Raw genomic sequence first — 13487 nt, forward strand, 5'->3', positions numbered from 1 at the left:
AGATGGGAGGATCGCTTGGGCCCAGGAGTTCAAGGCTTTGGTGAGCTTTGATTTACTCTACTGCAGCCTCGGTGTCAGAGCGAGACCCTGTCTCAAAAAAAAAAAAAAAAAAAAAGAAAAAGAATAATCAGGGTTCCTGCAGTAATAGGGCTTAGTATTTTGTTCCATTGTGATGAGAACATTCTAGGTTCCCGGTCTCTGTTTCTTCTCACCTCAAGTACTAGAGACAGAGGCTGGACCCTTCTTCTGCCGCTTCTGGGGGAAGCTTGGGCTCCTCCCTGACTTTTCTGAAACTGTTTCTTCACTTGTGGGATGGACTAGTTGTGCCTGCTTCACCTCCTTCATGTAATGTACTGTTTATTTTGGAGGAGTCTTTGAAAATGGAAAAGCACAAATTTAAGGCCAGGTGTTAAAAAATCGTCAGGTCAGATGTGGTGGCTCTTGCCTGTAATCCCAGCACTTTGGGAAGCTGAGGCAGGCAGATCACTCAAGTCCAGGACCAGCCTGGGCAACATGGTGAAACCTTGTCTCTACAAAAAATAGAGAAATTAGCTAGGTACAGTGGCCTGCACTTGTTGTCCAACTCATTAGGGTGCTGAGGCAAGGGGATCACTTGAACTTGGGAGGTCGAGGCTGCAGTGAACCATGATGGCACCACTGTACTCCAGCCTGGGTGACAGGGCAAGCCCCTGTCTCAAAAAAAATTGTCATTTTAAGAACCTTTTTCATTTCTTTAAGAAGTAATTGGGGTTGGGTGTGTTGGGGGGGGGGGGGGGGGAGCTTCCAGCAACAGCAATGTAATCTTTCACAGTTCTAGAGGCCAGAAGCCAGAAACGAAGGCATCGGCTCTCTCTGAAGGTTCTAGGGAAGAACGCGCTTCCTCGCCTCTTCAGCTTCCTGTGGGGGCCGCCAATCATTGGTGTTCCTTGGCCTTTATCTACAAGACAAGATGTCACTCATATCTTTGTTGTCACATGGCCTCCTTCTGTGTGTCTGTCCAGACTTCCGTCTTCTTCTTAGGACACCAGTCCCGTCCTCATCCAGTTTGTCCTCACCTTAACTAATTACATCTGCAAAGACCCTATCTCTAAATAAGGTTTCGTTCCCAGATACTGGGGAATGGGGGGTTTGGTTGTGGACATCTTTTGGGGGTTGCCCACTACAGTGGAGTTTCTACCTTTCCTATCAAAAAAGTGCTTGGAATTGCCACTTGGATAATTTGATGAAAACTGCATGTAGTGGCTTGAGCCTGTAGTCCCAGCTATTCCGGAGGCTGGGGTGGGGGGATTTGCCTGAGCCTAGGAGTTGAAGACCAGCCTGGGCTATATATAGCGAGACCCTCATTTCTTTTTTTTTCTTTTTTTTTTTTTTTGAGACGGAGTCTCGCTCTGTCGCCCAAGCTGGAGTGCAGTGGCCGGATCTCAGCTCACTGCAAGCTCCGCCTCCCGGGTTCACGCCATTCTCCTGCCTCAGCCTCCCGAGTAGCTGGGACTACAGGCGCTGCCACCACGCCCGGCTAGTGTTTTGTATTTTTAATAGAGACGGGGTTTCACCGTGTTAGCCAGGATGGTCTCGATCTCCTGACCTCGTGATCCGCCCGCCTCGGCCTCCCAAAGTGCTGGGATTACAGGCGTGAGCCACCGCGCCCGGCGAGACCCTCATTTCAAAACAACATCTTGATGATACGAAATCTAAAATGATGTGCTTGCTTGTGAAAACAGAATTTGGCGGGGTACGGTGGCCCACACTGTCATCCCAGCACTTTGGGAAGCCAGGGCGGCTGAATTGCTCGAGTCCAGGAGTTCAAGACCAGCCTGAGCATCACAGCAAAACCCTGTCTCTACAAAATACAAAAATGTTAGCCAGGCACAGTGGCACGTGCTGCAGTCCCAGCTACTCAGGTTAGGATGGAGAATCGCTTGGGCCTGGGGAGGCCGAGGCTGCAGGGAGCCATGATTATGCCACTGCACTCTAGCCTGGGTGACAGTGAGACCCTGCCTCAAAAAAAAAAAAAGGGCTGGGCATGGTGGCTCACGCCTATAATCCTAGTACTTTGGGAGGCCGAGGTGGGCAGATCACCTGAGGTCAGGAATTCAAGACTAGCCTGGCCAACATGGTGAAACCTTGTCTCTACTAAAAATACAAAAATTGGGCCAGGCGCGGTGGCTCACGCCTGTAATCCCAGCACTTTGGGAGGCCGAGGTGGGTCAATCACGAGGTCAGGAGATCGAGACCATCCTGGCTAACACAGTAAAACCCCATCTCTACTAAAAGTACAAAAAATTAGCTGGGCATGGTGGCGGGCACCTGTAGTCTCAGCTACTCGGGAGGCTGAGGCAGGAAAAAGGCGTGAACCTGGGAGGCGGAGCTTGCAGTGAACCGAGATTGTGCCACTGCACTCCAGCTTGGGTGAGAGCAAGACTCTGTCTCAAAAAAAAAAAAAATACAAAAATTAGCCGGGTGTGGTGGTGGGCGCCTATAATTCCAGCTACTGTGGAGGCTGAGGCAGGAGAATCACTTGGATCTGGGAGGTGGAGGTTGCAGTGAACCAAGATCATGCCACTGCACTCCAGCCTGAGCAACAGAGTGAGACTCTGTCTCAAAAAAAAAAAAAAAAAAAAAATTTAAGATGAAGTTTCAGAACAGAACATTGTAGGCTGAAAAACTCCAGAGTTAATAGTTCAAATGCCCGACTTCTGAGTGAGTAATTGTTAGTTCAGATGCCCGACTTTGGAGCGAGTGTGTTTGTGTCTGGTGCTGGGGCATCCATGCCAGGTCTCCTTTTGCTTTCTGAACATTTGCTCTCAACACTGCTTCTTTTAATTCAGTAAACTGTGCTTTTAAATCTTCCACTTAGGAAATTGAGAGGCTGACTGAACGACTAGAAGAAAAAGAGAGGGAGATGCAGCAGCTACTGAGCCAGCCCCAGCACGAGCGAGAGAAGGAAGTCGTCCTGCTACGGAGGAGCATGGCGGAAGGGGAGCGCGCCCGGGCCGCCAGTGATGTCCTGTGCCGCTCCTTGGCCAACGAGACCCATCAGCTACGGAGGACGCTGACCGCCACTGCCCACATGTGTCAGCATCTGGCCAAGTGTCTGGATGAACGACAGCATGCACACAGGAATGTGGGGGAGAGAAGTCCTGACCAGGTAGGCCACAGTGTAAGATTGTGGTGAAGAACCGTGTGTACTGGGAGCATTGCCTACAGGCCCCCATCACAGAGGCCAGGGGCTGTCCCAGAACCCAGTCTGTTCTCAGCAGCGAGAGTCAGCTGACGGGACAAAGCTCGCTCATCCAAGGGTTTCTTTTAAAATGATGGAACATGCACAGTGTAATAGGAAAGCAGGCAGCCACCGCACTGCCCAGCACCAGGCCTGTAGCTGACCCTGCTCCCAGGTGGGAGGTGGCACCTGGCTTTCATCTGCCTCAGCTGAGGATGAGGAGGAAGACATGAGGGTGGCAGAGCTGCCTGGAGGAAGTGCAGTCACATCCTCCTCATCTGAGGAAACTGAAGCAGAGCCGGGTGGTACTGCTGGGGACAGGGAGTGCCTCCAGTTCCACACCCAGAACTCCCGGAAGGACCGTGAGTCGCCTTCTGCAGGCTCAGTGTGTCTGAGTGGATCTGGGCACAGCTGGAACCGCCATCTCCAAAGCTGGCGTTAGGCATGTCCTTGCCAGCAGCGCGACCTCCCACAAGCTTGGAGACCTGGCTCAGGGCCACAGCCTCCTCATCAAAGCAGGGGACAGCGGTGCCAGGTGACAGTGAGGGCCAAAGAAGGGTTCACTGGACCTCCAGGATAGGCTGGATCTGGGCTGTAGCTCTCTGTGGGGTCCAGTGGGAGAGAGAGGGACTGTGGGAGTTTCAGCATCAGGAGAAACCAGGAGGCTCCTAGGCAGAAGAGTAGGGAGCAGCGGCCACGGCATGTGTGTGCCAGGTGCTGTGGCCAGTGTGAGCCAGCCACCTTCCATCTCGCTGGTGCCCGTGGTGTCTGTGTGTGGCAGGCGGGGAAATGGAGGCACTCTGTGCACATCCCACCCAGGCTGAGGCGCCACCGCACTCGCACTGCCGGGCACAGGGCCTCTCGCTCGGGTCATTTCTAGGCAGTTCTCTGAGGCAGCACCAAGGTTCATGCAGAAACACACACGCTGGGATGTTCTGCGTCAGACAGTACCTCCCGCACCCATCGGCAGCCTCACCAAGGCGCCTACTGGGGAGAAGCTTGGTCTGAGAACTGCCCACCTCAGCTGGGTGGATTCCAGGCGGGGAACCTCAGAGAGGACACAGCCGCATTCAGAAACCAAAGGAAAGTGCCGTCGGGGCGGAGGCCGGTGTTCTGGTCTGATTTTGAGTCAGTGTGTCATTTCCCTCTGGGGAGTTGAAAGGAGCCACACACAGTGTTGAGCCTGAGGCGGGGGTGGGGCCAGTGGCAGCGTAGGCCCTCGTCACAGTCTCTAAATAAGTGTCACTTCTCAGCCCTGAACTCAGCTGAGTCACCCGGGGCTTCCCGGTGTAGGCTGCGTTAGGACATGCACTTCCTTTGTCACTCGGGGGGAATTCTCAAAAATTATGTCACTGATATACAGTCAGAATTCTAGAGTACACACGAGTTTCATGAGACTTTCGTTCAGGTCTCTAGTTGTTAGTGGGGGTTGGTTTGGGCTGTGGCCTCCATGACTCCTGACCCTGCGTGGGGCAGAGGTTAGATTGCTGTGTCCAGAATCACCTGGTTGAACCCGATTGTCTGCAGACAGGACAGTGTCATGGGCTCCAAAGGAGGTAAGCAGGGTGCATGGCCAGGCCCACCCTGGGCAGCTGAGAGCCCCCTCGCTGGAGATCCTCTGGTTTACAATGGGATTCGGCTTCCTGCCCTCCCTGCTGTCTATGATAATGGCAAACCTCTGGCAAAGAGAAGACTTGATCATGTCTGGTGTGCCAATCCCTGTAGACATTATGACTTTAGAATATTTACATTCCAAATATTTAAAAGACAAACAGCTCAAACTGGTAGGTAGGATGGGATAAGGACGGTGTCAAAGGTGATGTGGCCTGAAGACCCTCTGTGTGGGCTCTGGCCTGGGCCTGGTAGGGGTGGGCCTGGGCAGGGAGAAGGTGGTCCCTTGTCCCTGCTTTGCTTCTCTACCAAATGAATGATCACTAACCGCTGCCTTGGGGGATGCAGTGATCATCTGTGGCCTCAGCCTCTGGGTCTAGCTTTCTCCCTTCTTGCTGCATGTGACAGATTGTCTTCTCTCTGTCCCTTCCTCATGCAGTCAGAACATACAGGTGGGCACACCTCTGTCCAGAGTGTTATTGAGAAGCTGCAGGAAGAAAATCGACTGTTAAAACAGAAGGTGACTCACGTGAGTGTCTTTCACATTTTGTTTGAGAACACGCGGCTTACAAACTGTGAGTGAGGGTTCTTTCCTTGGCTGAGGCCCAGAGGTTGCCCCCGCCCTCTGGCCACTATGACTTGATACACACAGTCCCTAGAGACTGGACTTTTTTGCTTAAAACAACGTACAGGATATGTCCTGTCCGTCTCCATCCCCTAAAATTAATCCACAAGTCAGTAAAGGAGATGCAAGAATTAGCAGCAGGAGGTACCTTTTCTAAGACAGAAAAGCGAGGTGGGTGGATCACGAGGTCAGGAGATCGAGACCACGGTGAAACCCCGTCTCTATTAAAAATACAAAAAAATTAGCCGGGCGCGGTGGTGGGCGCCTGTAGTCCCAGCTACTTGCAGTGAGCCGAGATCGCACCACTGCACTCCAGCCTGGGCGACAGAGTGAGACTCTGTCTCAAAAAAAAAAAAAAAAGCAAAGCTGCACCAAGTGCACCTCTGTTTATGCTGGTTGCGTACGGGTGTCATCACGGTGCCTCGGGATTCTCTAGTGGGCCTAGTGTCTGCTCTCTACAGAACAGGGAGGGGCAGCTTCCATTTAAGAGGAAACGCTCACTCAGCAAATCACTGCTGATGAATAGTCCCCCTGGGTGTGGCTTGAGCAGCTCTGTCAGCTGCCGTCGCCGTGAGCTTTCCGGCTCCACCTCCTCAGGTTGAAGACCTCAATGCCAAGTGGCAGCGCTACGACGCCAGCAGGGACGAATATGTGAGGGGGCTCCATGCGCAGCTCAGGGGGCTGCAGACCCCACATGAGCCCGAGCTGATGAGGAAGGAGATCTCCCGGCTCAACAGACAATTGGAAGAGAAAATAAACGACTGTGCAGAAGTGAAGCAGGAGCTGGCGGCCTCCAGGACGGCCCGGGATGCTGCACTGGAGCGGGTGCAGATGCTGGAACAGCAGGTGTCTGTCCCTCGGGCTCTGGACGGCACCAACCAGATGGCTGCTGGCTGGTGGTGGCCAAAATCATGGGACAGGCTGGGCTGAAGGCTTGGTGGCACTGAGTGGGCAGTGGTCATGGTGGGGGTGGGAGAAGCCTGGGGGGCACTTTCTCTTTGCTTGAGCAGAAATGTGTGTCTCGCCTCTTCAGATTCTCGCTTACAAGGATGACTTCATGTCAGAAAGGGCCGATCGGGAACGGGCTCAAAGTAGGATTCAAGAACTGGAGGAGAGGGTCAGCTCTCTGCTGCACCAGGTGTCCTGGAGACAGGTAGAGTCTGACGGCGTTTTTCTTCCTGCTTAGGTTTAGCGTTTTTGTTTTCCTTCTCATGAGTTTAGAGCCTTTCTGTGTCTGCCAAGGCCCTGATTTGCTGGTGATGAGGGTTGTGGTGGGCCCCTCCCTGCTCTGGGGAGAGCCACCTGGCCTAGTACCTGGGCGTGGTCATGGAAAGCTTCCCTGTTACACTGTTTAGTTATGGAGGAGGCTGGCATGGTGGCCTGAGGACAGGTGGCTGTTCTCAGGGCCCGTGCGTCACTGTCATGCAGTCAGAGGGCATGTCTCGGGCCTCAAAGCGTGAGCTCCATACATGTCCTGACCTGTCTGTGAGGCGGGAACCCTGCTTACCCTCTCACGTAGATATGATGGCCCTGGGTGTCCAGTAACATCCCCCAGCTCAGCCTGGCACGTGGAGCTGGGCCTTGCAGGCCAGGGGCCCCTCACTCCACCCCTGGGCTCAGTGCTCTTCCTACCATGGGGTACCTTGAGGGAGACCTGGCGTGAATGGGAACCAGTGAGGTTCTTCAGTGTATGACCCATGGCCTCTTCCTTCTCCTCACTGACGTGCTTTGCAAAACTCCAGAAGTGCTGGGCGCAGTGGCTCACGCCTGTAATCCCAACACTTTGGGAGGCCAAGGCGGGAGGATCATGAGGTCAGGAGATCGAGACCATCCTGGCTAACACGGTGAAACCCCATCTCTACTAAAAATACAAAAAATTAGCAGGACATGGTGGTGGGCGCCTGTAGTCCCAGCTACTTGGGAGGCTGAGGCAGGAGAATAGTGTGAACCTGGGAGGCGGAGCTTGCAGTGAGACGAGATCACGCCACTGCACTCCAGCCTGGGCGACAGAGCCAGACTCGGTCTCAAAAAAAAAAATCCAGGAGAAGTTTGTTTATTTAGCTCCTCATCAAGTATCTAACACAATTTTGGCCCTGGGAATGGCCCTGGGCCCCACTCAAAGAGCTTCCTCTCCTGGCATAGCCTGAACAGTAGTGATACCTCTTGAGAAACGATGCACCCCGGGCTGGAGCTGGGAGGCCAAGCTGAGCTGCCCCGTGTTTCAGGGTGTGAACAGGGATCCTGGGGCTGTGAGGCCACCCCACTGCCCTGCTCCAAGCAGCCACGGGGCCTCAGTGGCTTCAGATTCTCTGCTTGAAGGGCACAGGAGAGTCATGGTGGACACCTTTTCTAACACACCCTTGGACTAAGTCTGCAGCAGAGGGCTAGACACAGGCAGCTGTTTGTACTTGTGCATGAGGGAGGAGGAACCTGGCGGGGCACTGTGTCTTCCTCCGTTAAGTTCACAGGCTGACAAGGAGGCACTGGAGGCTTCACCAGCCACAGCAGGCCCTGCCTCAAGCCCCTGCCCAGCCCCCGCAGCCTTCTTGGCATCACAGAATGGAATGTGTATGGGTGGCTCCCCATCCCCCAATTTCAGATTCTCCTAAGTCCCTGGCACAGGGATTCTTCAGCATGTCCCCTAGGCAGGAATGGGAACATCTTGCAACAGACCTACATGTGGGTTTTCCTGGGATTTGGTTTTGCCTGTGGGTTTTCCTGGGATTTGGTTTTGCCTGTGGGTTTTCTGGCCTTCACGAATTCAAGGAAGCATGTGATTTGGACTGAAGGATCACTGTTGGTACAATCATGAGGATGGTCTCAGGCCACCTCTCAAAGATTTCGGACCCGAGGAACTGGTTCCAGACTTGCAGGCCCAGATTCTTACCCCTGAGGGTCAAGTTTCTGGTGGGGCCTGCAGACTTTGTACTAAGTGGCCTCTGTGTCCCTTTCAACAGTAGCCTGTGGCCCCTCGAGGGTTGCTCAGTCTCTAGGTGGCACAGCCAGGGACAATGGTGCTGAAGCTTGGGTGATAAGCTGTAGTCCCACTGGGAAAGTCCACATTCAGACAGGAAGTGGAAGCACCAAGGCCTACTGGAATGAAGTTCGCAGACAAGCAGTGAGGGCTGCAGGCTGCGGTGCTTCAGGATGGATGTTTGGAGAACGCATGCCAGGCTGTGCCAAGTGGTTGGTGGGGCCAAGCCAGGGATACCTCTTGCTGCTACTGAAGGACCTCCTGAGCCCCAGAGTGCTGAGCACCCCCAAGCCCCACAGAGGAGGTACAGAGTAGGGTTTGGACTCAGTTTTCCCAGCTCCCCACCAGAGGCTCTGCCACCTCCACTCTGTAGTGGTGTGTGGGCTACATCATCAGGGCCAACTTATCAGTCGGGTCTCCTAGGGCCGATGGGTCCAACTGAACAGGACTTCCACCAAGGGGTTACGGAGTGGACCATACTAGGGCCTGTTTCTTCATGAGCGCATGAGGGAGCGTGGGTGCGATCCCCTCAGTCATTCACTGAGCACCCCCTTGTCTGGGCTCTGGGGCACAGCAGGAAGCAAAGTGAGGGACTGAAGTTCTGCTCAGGGAGAGATGAAGTACCTCTAGTTGCTGGAACCTGAGACCAGACTTTGTGACCTTCAGCACAGCCCATGTAAATAGACCTTTGCCTTTTCTCCAGGATTCTCAGGAGCCAGACGCCTGCCGGATCCATGCTGGAAGCAAAGCTGCCAAGTACTTGGCCACCGATGCATTGGAGCTTATGGTGCCTGGTGGCTGGAGGCCTGGGACTGGGGCCCAGCAGTTGGAACCCCCTGCAGAGGGCGGGCATCCTGGCATGGCCCAGAGAGGCCAGGGGGACCTTCAGTGCCCTCACTGCCTGGAGTGCTTCAGTGACGAGCAAGGTGAAGAGCTCCTCAGGCATGTGGCTGAGTGCTGCCAGTGACTGAGACTCACCCGTGCCCTTACGGCCCCCTGGCCCGGTGCAGCTGCCCTCAGGGACAGGGTGGGTACTCTCAGATGCCATGGGTTGAACTCTCCTGAGATCCAAGGCCCCTAAATAGGTGCGGGGCACTGTGATCATTCCCTTTGGTCCCCCTTTGGCTATGGAACAGGCTGGGTCACAGGGAACTGCCAGTGAGGCTGGAGGCTGGAGGTGGAGATGGGGTTAGGAACATCTGGCAGAGGGAGGTCCTGGTCTGTGTCTCCATCAGGCTGAAGCCAGAGCAATCTAGTGCTAGCGTACCAGCCCCTCCCCTAGCCTGCACCTGGGCATGCCGCAGCTTGCCAGAAAGGGGTGGCTGCCTATGGGGGTCACTTGTATGGTCCTTAGGGTGGAAGCCCCATCCTGTTCTGTAGCATAAGGTGTCTCCTCTCTGCCTTGAACCAGGAGGTTTGTCCAATGGAGTATTGCGGCTGTGCATCACACTAGGGGGGCCGCCCCCGCCATTGCAGAGCCGCATGTCTGCCCTGAGAAACTGCATCGCAGTAGCACTGTCATCTGTCCGGAAGTTAAAGCACACTTACTCTATCCACCTATTTTTATAATAAACATTCTTGCTACTGTGACTGCTCTGAGAATGTGTGTTGGAAGCTGGGGTGCAGGGACTGAGCAGTATTGACAGCAGCTGGCACGGGAAAACGCTCCTGCTGTTGCCTTCTCCCAAGGCACCAAGACAAGGGGGTGAGTGGGAGCCTGGCTGTGTTAGGGTTCTTTAGAGGGACAGAACTAATGGAATAGATAGATCCATAAAGGGGAGTGTGTTAAGTATCGACTCACACGATCACAAGTTCCCACAATAGGCCATCTGCGGGCTGAGGAACAAGGAGAGCCAGTCCAAGTTTTGAAACTGAAGAACGTGGAGTCCCATGTTCAAGGGCAAGATGTAGGCTGGGAGGCCAGGCCAGTCTCTCCTTTCACGTTTTTCTGCCTGCTTATATTCTAGCAGCACTGGCAGCTGATTAGATGGTGCCCACCCACACTGAAGGTGGGTCTGCCTTTCCCAGCCCAGTGACTCAAATGTTAATCTCCTTGGCAACACCCCCACAGACACGCCCAGGATCAATACTTCGTATCCTTCAATCCAAAAGTTGACACTCAATATTAACCATCACGAGTCCACCCCTTGTCAACTTGAACCCATACATATTCCTGAGATAATAATCTTCAAATAAAGACAAAAATAAAGTCACATCTAACATAATACAACAATCCTTCATATAACCGGAAATACACCAATCCCCAACCCAAATACTATTACATAAAGGTACCAATACTTTTTTTTTGAAATGAGAGTTTCACTCTGTTCCCCAGGCTGGAGTGCAGTGGTACAATCTTGGCTCACTGCAACCTCCGCCTCCCGGGTTCAAGCGATTCTCCCACCTCAGGCTCCTGATTAGCTGGGATTACAGGCGCCCACCACCGTGCTCGGCTAATTTTTATATTTTTGGTAGAGACGGGGTATCGCCATGTTGGCCAGGCTGGTCTCGAACTCCTGACGTCAGGTGATCTGCCTGCCTCTGCCTTCCAGAGCACTGGGATTACAGGCGTGAGCCACTGCACCTGGCCAAAGTAACAAATGTTGATGTGAAGTCAGTAAATCTTATGTCACACGATAAAAGAGAAAGGAAACAAAATGAAGAGATTTTCTTAGTACTAGTGTATACATGCACCAATGTTTTCATCAAAAGGAGGAAATACTCATGTCAATTAACAGTCCTGGTTTCTGCAGCTGGTCACATGGTCGTAGCGGGTATTGATGCCTACCTTCTTATTCTGTATTCCCTTTGCCTTCAGCAAGCACCTCAGCAGGTTGTGGTGGGTTTTTTTCCTGGTGGAGTGACCCAAACCTTCATTCCTAAAGGGTCTGGGTGATTTGTAGTCCTGCCTGGATTGGGCTGTTGTAGTTTCCCATTAACTTGAATCACAGGGCGTGGTAATACTAAGAGATGCCCGATGGATCTCCTGTATTCCATGCTTACTCTTCCTTACCTCCGTTGTGCAGTAAGGGACTGATTCCATCTTTTTTTTTTTGAGACTTGAGTCTTGCTCTGTCGCCCAGGCTGGGGTGCAGTGGCAGGATCTCAGCTCACTGCAAGCTCCGCCTCCCGGGATCACGCCATTCTCCTGCCTCAGCCTCCCGAGTAGTTGGAACTACAGGCGACCGCCACCATGCCTGGCTAATTTTTTGTATTTTGTAGAGATGAGGCTTCACTATGTTAGCCAGGATGGTCTCGATCTCCTGACCTTGCCTGCCTTGGTCTCCCAAAGTGTTGGGATTACAGGCATGAGCCACTGTGCCCCGCCAATTTTTGTATCTTTTGTAGAGACAGGGTTTCACCATGTTCCCAGGCTGGTCTCGAACTCCTGGCTGCATGTGATCCACCCACCTCAGCCTCCCAAAGTGCTGGAATTACAGGCGTGAGCCACCGCGCCTGGCCGAGACTGATTCTATCTTGATAGTCCAGATCGATCACCCCAGCCAACACCGTAACTCCTTCTTAGCCTGTTGACTTAAAGGTAGGAGGATCCCAAAGTGTCCAGATGGCAATCTTAACTTCTAGCTTAATGGAACCATTGTGTCTCCTGGTGGCAGTGTTCCTCCCTCTGGAACTAAGACCTCTAGGCCCAGCAGAACGTAATGTTTTGGGAACAGGAAGCAAAAATGTTGCTACTTAATCACCAGGGGTGATGGTGAGTGGTGCCACTTCCACTTCCACCCCTTGATTCCTGGACCCGTGAATCCTGGCTATGGGAGAAACAGGACCGTATATTGGACGCTGATGCAGCGCATACACGGCCTTCTGGAGAACTTTGCCCCAGCCCTGCAAAGTATTATCACCTGGTTGGCATTGTAATTGTGACTTCAAAAGGCCATTCCACCGTTCTATCAATCCAGCTGCTTCAGGACGATGGGGAACATGGTAAGACCAGTGAATTCCATGAGCATGATCCCACTGCCATACTTCTTTAGCTGTAAAGTGAGTGCCTTTGTCAGAGGCAATGCTGTGTGGAATACCATGACGGTGGATAAGGCATTCCGTGAGTCCACAGATGGTAGTCTTGGCAGAAGCATTGCATGCAGGACAGGCAAACCCATATCAGGAATAAGTGTCTGTTCCAGTGAGGACAAACCTCTGCCCCTTCCATGATGGAAGAGGTCCAATATCATCAACCTGCCACCAGGTTGCTCACCTCAAAGAATGGTGCCATATTGAGGGCTCAGTGTTAGTCTCTGCTGCTGGCAAATCGGGCACTCAGCAGTGGCTGTAGACAGGTCAGCCTTGGTGAGTGGAGGTCCATGTTGCTGAATCTCCATGCGTAACCTCCATCCTGGCCACCATGGCCACTTTGTTCATGGGCCCATTGGGCAATGACAGGGGTGACTGGGGAAAGAGGCTGAGTGGTGTCCCCAGAACAGGTCATCCTATCCACCTGATTATTAAAATCCTCTGCTAAAGTCACCCATTGGTGAGCACTCACATGGGATACAAATATCTTCACAGTTCTTGACCTCTTGGAGAGGTCCATCCACATATCTCTTCCCCAAATTTCTTTGTCACCAATTTTCCAATCATGCTTCTTTCAAGCCTCTGACCATTGTCTTCCAAGCCCATTCTTCCAAGCCCCATCCAGCCAAACCATTGTCTACAGCCCATGAATCAGTACATAATCACACATCTGGTCATTTCTCCTCCCATGCAAAGTGCACAACCAGGTGCACCGCTCCAAGTTCTGCCCACTGGGAAGATTTCCCATCACTGCTGTCCTTCAGGGACGTCCTAGAAAGGGGCTGTGATGCTGCAACTGTCCACTTTTGGGTGGTGCCTGCATATTGTGCAGAACCATCTGTGAACCAGGCCCTCATCTTCTCTTCCTCTGTCCACTGATCATAGAGAATTCCTCATGAGGCCATTGGTGCAGACTGGGGGAGAGGAGGCAGGGTGGCAGGAGTGGAGACCATGGGCATTCGAACCACTTTCTCATGTAACTTGCTTGTGCCTTCAGGACCTGCTCAAGCCCAATCACATATATA

The 13487-nt window shown here is 53.0% G+C and overlaps 1 protein-coding gene across 1 annotated transcript; it reads left to right on the forward strand.

The window, feature by feature from the left end:
• The first annotated feature begins 2826 nt into the window (after nucleotides 1–2826).
• Nucleotides 2827–10020, forward strand: LOC105483856 (TNFAIP3 interacting protein 2). The gene is made up of 5 exons (XM_071093905.1): nucleotides 2827–3148; nucleotides 5271–5360; nucleotides 6054–6302; nucleotides 6490–6609; nucleotides 9134–10020. Exons 1-5 carry the CDS (start codon nucleotides 2903–2905, stop codon nucleotides 9395–9397), a joined length of 969 nt encoding a protein of 322 aa, XP_070950006.1. The 5' UTR covers nucleotides 2827–2902; the 3' UTR covers nucleotides 9398–10020.
• Nucleotides 10021–13487: the final 3467 nt, after the last annotated feature.

Source organism: Macaca nemestrina, chromosome 3 (assembly GCF_043159975.1).
Source record: "Macaca nemestrina isolate mMacNem1 chromosome 3, mMacNem.hap1, whole genome shotgun sequence".
In the NCBI taxonomy this organism is placed as follows: domain Eukaryota; kingdom Metazoa; phylum Chordata; class Mammalia; order Primates; family Cercopithecidae; genus Macaca; species Macaca nemestrina.

What these genes read in the sequence shown, in the direction of transcription:
- LOC105483856 (XM_071093905.1), top strand. Translation starts at nt 2,903, where the DNA reads ATGCAGCAGCTACTGAGCCAGCCCCAGCACGAGCGAGAGAAGGAAGTC. An exon ending in TAAAACAGAAGGTGACTCAC is followed by an intron (nt 5,361 to 6,053) that starts GTGAGTGTCTTT and finishes CCACCTCCTCAG; the next exon opens with GTTGAAGACCTCAATGCCAA. An exon ending in ACCAGGTGTCCTGGAGACAG is followed by an intron (nt 6,610 to 9,133) that starts GTAGAGTCTGAC and finishes CCTTTTCTCCAG; the next exon opens with GATTCTCAGGAGCCAGACGC.